Below are 4,371 nucleotides of genomic sequence, written 5' to 3' on the forward strand. Positions count from 1 at the left end.
AAAGAAAAAAAAAAGACATTCTGCAGATTAAAAAAAAAGTCTGAAAACACACCTTTTTAAGAAGGGATGTGACAACATGACAGAGATTTAGGTTTTAGAAATATCACCTCAGAATAGTATGTAAGATCAGCAGAGGCTAGTGAGGGTGGTAAAGGCTATATTCAGTGAAGACTAAAGAAATACACAGTTCAGAATTTGCATCAGTAAATTTATTCCAAGTAAGATGTGTATCCACACACCCAGCATATTATTTCCACACAAAACCCAGCATGGGATGGCTATGAAATTCAAACATTTGAAAAGTCTCTTAAGATAGTAGTTTAACAAATTCTTTAATATTTGTCATCCATGCTTGCTGAATTATAATTTCTGAATTATAATTGTATTGTTCATTATACTTATTATTCATTATATTATATATAACATCTTTGCTGACATTTTTTATCCAAAAAATAACCTTTCAATAACTTCAAAATATCCACATGTACCTCTCAGCACTGCCATCGTAAAACCAAAACTGTCTTTTATACAAGTGGTTCCTGATCACAGATATAACTGATACCCAATTTCAAAACAGCTCTTTTACTCCTTGCTTCTATTTTAACATGCCAACCATCACTTCACTGATATCCCAGAGTTTTCTTGCAACGGACTCATCCATAGCTTTAGGCAATAGTTCTTCCTCTTTACAATCCCCAAAGTACCTTCCTGACACACCTTCCACCTCAGGTGAAGAGGCTAAATAAATGGAAGTCTGGGCACCTTCTACTGGTGTCTTGAAAAAAGCCCATGACACCAAATTGAAGAGCGGCTTAACCAACGGTGGAATGTGTATGTGCCTCCCAAGATTAGTCCGTACCATACCGGGATGTAAAACGTTGACAGTAACGTTTGTGCCTTCTAAGCGGCGGGCTAGCTCCCTGGTAAAAAGAATGTTAGCCAGTTTGCTCCGACTATAACAAAAGCTTTTATTATAGCTTTGCTCACTGTTCAGGTCTTCAAAGTTGATATCTCCATATTTATAAAGTTTGGAAGAAACCACGACAATTCTGCTGGGGGCTGAACTTTTGAGGAGTCCAAGGAGGAGATTGGTGAGTAGGAAGTGCCCCAGATGGTTCACTCCAAACTGCATCTCAAAGCCATCTTCGGTCTTCATGTAAGGGCACTGGAAGATCCCTGCATTATTGATCAAGACATCCAACCTAGGCTCTTCCTTGAAATGTCAAAAAGAGAATAGCAGAATTAAGAAAACAGGCCCTTTACTGCCTTTTCTCATCATGATAAATAAGTTTTAATAAAAAGCAGAACTTGAGACTAAAAGTATTTAATTTCAGTTGTTGGCCTATAGATCAGAAAACTACTGAAACATTGGCAATTTGGTTTTTAGTTAGTGGGAAGAGGGATTCATTCTTCTGAAGAATGTTTCCCCAATAAATACTGATACCCCTGATCTTTCACTCAATAGTTCTTTTTTCTCATTTATTAAAATGATATGCAAAAGACATCCACAGTTATCTGCCAACAAGAATGTGTAGAAACTCAACCTAAGACATGATTTCTAATTTTATACTTTTATAATGTTTTAAAATACAAATATTTTGATAATTCACTAAAAGTCTTTCTTGAAACAGAAATACAATCAATTTGGGGACAAAGCACTCCTGTGATTCCAGATTTTTTTTTCCTTTAGTTTCAGTTAAACTAGGAAAATACCCATTGGGGAGTTATCGTGTTAATACTAAGATCATTAACAAAATCATAATAAATGTTCCTACGATAATTTTTTTTTTTTTCAGTTTTTGGCCAGGGCTAGGTTTGAACCCACCACCTCTGGCACATAGGGCCGGCGCCCTACTCCTTTGAGCCACAGGTACTGCCCATCCTACAATAAAAATTGTAAAGATTCTTTCAAACTACTAAAATTCTATAATATGCTCCTATGACCTTCCCACAATTGAGAGAAAATTAGAAAACAAAAAGATTTGCAAGCTTAATAGGGGACTATCTTGTGCTTTTTCACATTACCACATCTGCTTCCAACAACTCTGCAGGCCAGTGGAAGTACAGAGGCTAGGTGATTTGCCCATTATCACAGAACTAGATCTGAAGATGAAATCATTTCATACAAGTCCCCTTCTCTAAATTAGCAATCTAGCTTGACTTTATAATTGGGATTTGTAAAATACAGCTAGTGAAGCAATGTAAGCTAGAGAAACCACAGACAGCAGAAGACAGTGAGCACTGTTTATCTACAGAGCCACTGGGATCAACCACAGGCAATGTTAAGATTGCCTTATTCTGTATTCTCTTAAGAATAAATGCCACCAAGGGGATAAAAAAAGGCGGCAAGTCATTTCCTTAAAACTGCAACAAACAAAACAGAAAAAGTCAAGAATGTAAACTTAAAACTAGAGAGAGCATCATGAATAAATCAAAGGAAGATTAAGAAACAAAATTAAACAGGTAATATAAAAATATCAGAACAATGCAGTGATTTGTAAATAACAACAACAAAGACAAACGTGTGAAGGTAGGTCAACAAATGCCTTTACCCTCTATTTTCAATGCTAAAATCCAGTCATTTTTTTCTCTGAATAAAAACAATCTCTTTCAAGAAAGCTTTAAGTGGTCTCAAATTAGGAGATCTATATAGTGAGAACTTTGTACTTTGACCATATTTCTCTGCATTGGTCCAAGTTAAAGTCCTAAAACTTAAACTGGTCTCATAGGGAAGGTTTTTCATTGCTTTATCAAGTGAGTTGGTCTTCTCCAGCTCTTTCATGGCTCCTCTGTGACTCCTGATATTCTCTAAAGAAATAGACACCTTCCAGGTCTAAGGACTCTGTGATGACCCAGGATTAAATTAGCATGAACCCAAATTTCAGATTTCACTGGCTTCTTGCCCAAGGCTAAGTGAAAAGAAAAATGTGTTAAATTTCACAACTGTTATCAAAGCCTACCTGTCAGAGGATTAACTATTTCTCATTCTGGCCTATCTAAGCACCTTTAGGTTTTCCAATGGTCAAACTTCAAAAAGAAGACAAGAGTTCACCCATGGGGGAAAGAAAGGAGTGTTCTTTTTCACTAATCCTTTGGAAGGGTTTCCTGAATTAATCATTTCTGAGCCATCATTCTTTGCTGGGCATGTGTTATTTTAAGACTTTATCATTTACTGTTTTTTAAATTCTAGGAGATAAATGACATAAATACCAAGAATACCAACTTGTGGGAAATCTACACTTCCATTTTTTTCCTTCTAATTATAGTCACTGAATTTCAGAGCCAGCCAGGAACGTAAATACTTAGGAGCAAGGACAACTTAATTATCTCTTTGGCTCCTTACCTTTTAATCCCTTCTGCCTCAAGAGGTCAAAGTAGCAAAGTATCACAGGTATCAACAATGAGAAGCACACCCAGCTCCATTTACATTGTAATGAAGAACAGAAAATCCCTCTTCTAATGCTTTCAGAATCTCACAGAAGAATAGTATTTCTTATTTTTTAACTTGTGTTACACAATAATGAAAATACTAAACTAAAAAACCCAACTCTATACATCTGCATCTGCTCCTGAATTTAGATTCAGGGTGCTGTAGAGCACTGTACCAAACTGCTAGGGTGCTGTGGAATATTTTAGATTGTAGAGAGAGAAACACAAGTGATATTCTGCTCAACATCTCAAAAAATCCTAGCTACATTTGGTTCTCAGCTATATTATACTATATTCCTTTCAATGAAATAATTTCTTTGTGAAGCAGACCTTTTAGAACTTGTTAACAGTTTGTATAATAAACAAGTACAGTGCTAAAAATCTACGTAGAACAGCAATTGTCGGTGACAGTGTCCAATTGGACTCCAATGTTTGAAAAGTCAGCACAAAGTTCCCATTAGTAATTATGATTATTTAAGAAGAAAAATATTATTTTTCTTGTGTATTATTTTCTCTAACAGCTACTAAGTTCTTAGGACATAAATATTTAACTAGGTCATATAGGTCAAAATACTTAAGAAACCAACTGGATCTTCTCGATATATACCTAGCAGATACAATATAGATATCTGTACCAGAATGTTCATTGCAGCTCAATTCACAATTGCTAGGTCATGGAAGAAGCCCAAGTGCCCATTGACCCATAAATGGATCAATAAATTGTGGCATATGTACACCATGGAATACTATGCAGCCATAAAGAAAGATGGGGCTCGGCGCCTGTGGCTCAAGTGGCTAAGGCGCCAGCCACGTATACCCAAGGTGGAGGGTTCAAATCCAGCCCGGCCCGCCAAACAACAATGACGGCTGCAACCAAAAAATAGCCGGGTGTTGTGGTGGGTGCCTGTGGTGCCAGCTACTTGGGAGGCAGAGGCAGAAGAC

The 4,371-nt window shown here is 36.7% G+C and overlaps 1 protein-coding gene across 1 annotated transcript in view; it reads right to left on the reverse strand.

Moving 5' to 3' along the window:
* Positions 1 to 191: 191 nt before the first annotated feature.
* Positions 192 to 4,371, reverse strand: part of RDH14 (retinol dehydrogenase 14) — a 5,996-nt gene continuing 1,816 nt past the window's right edge. The window contains exon 2 of the mRNA XM_003787417.3: positions 192 to 1,213. Within this exon, the coding sequence (XP_003787465.1) occupies positions 596 to 1,213 (618 nt within the window). The 3' untranslated portion in view covers positions 192 to 595. The remainder of the gene's footprint in view (positions 1,214 to 4,371) is intronic.

The sequence above is a fragment of the Otolemur garnettii genome, unplaced genomic scaffold, assembly GCF_000181295.1.
Source record: "Otolemur garnettii isolate 467f Iridium unplaced genomic scaffold, OtoGar3 scaffold00022, whole genome shotgun sequence".
Lineage (NCBI taxonomy): Eukaryota > Metazoa > Chordata > Mammalia > Primates > Galagidae > Otolemur > Otolemur garnettii.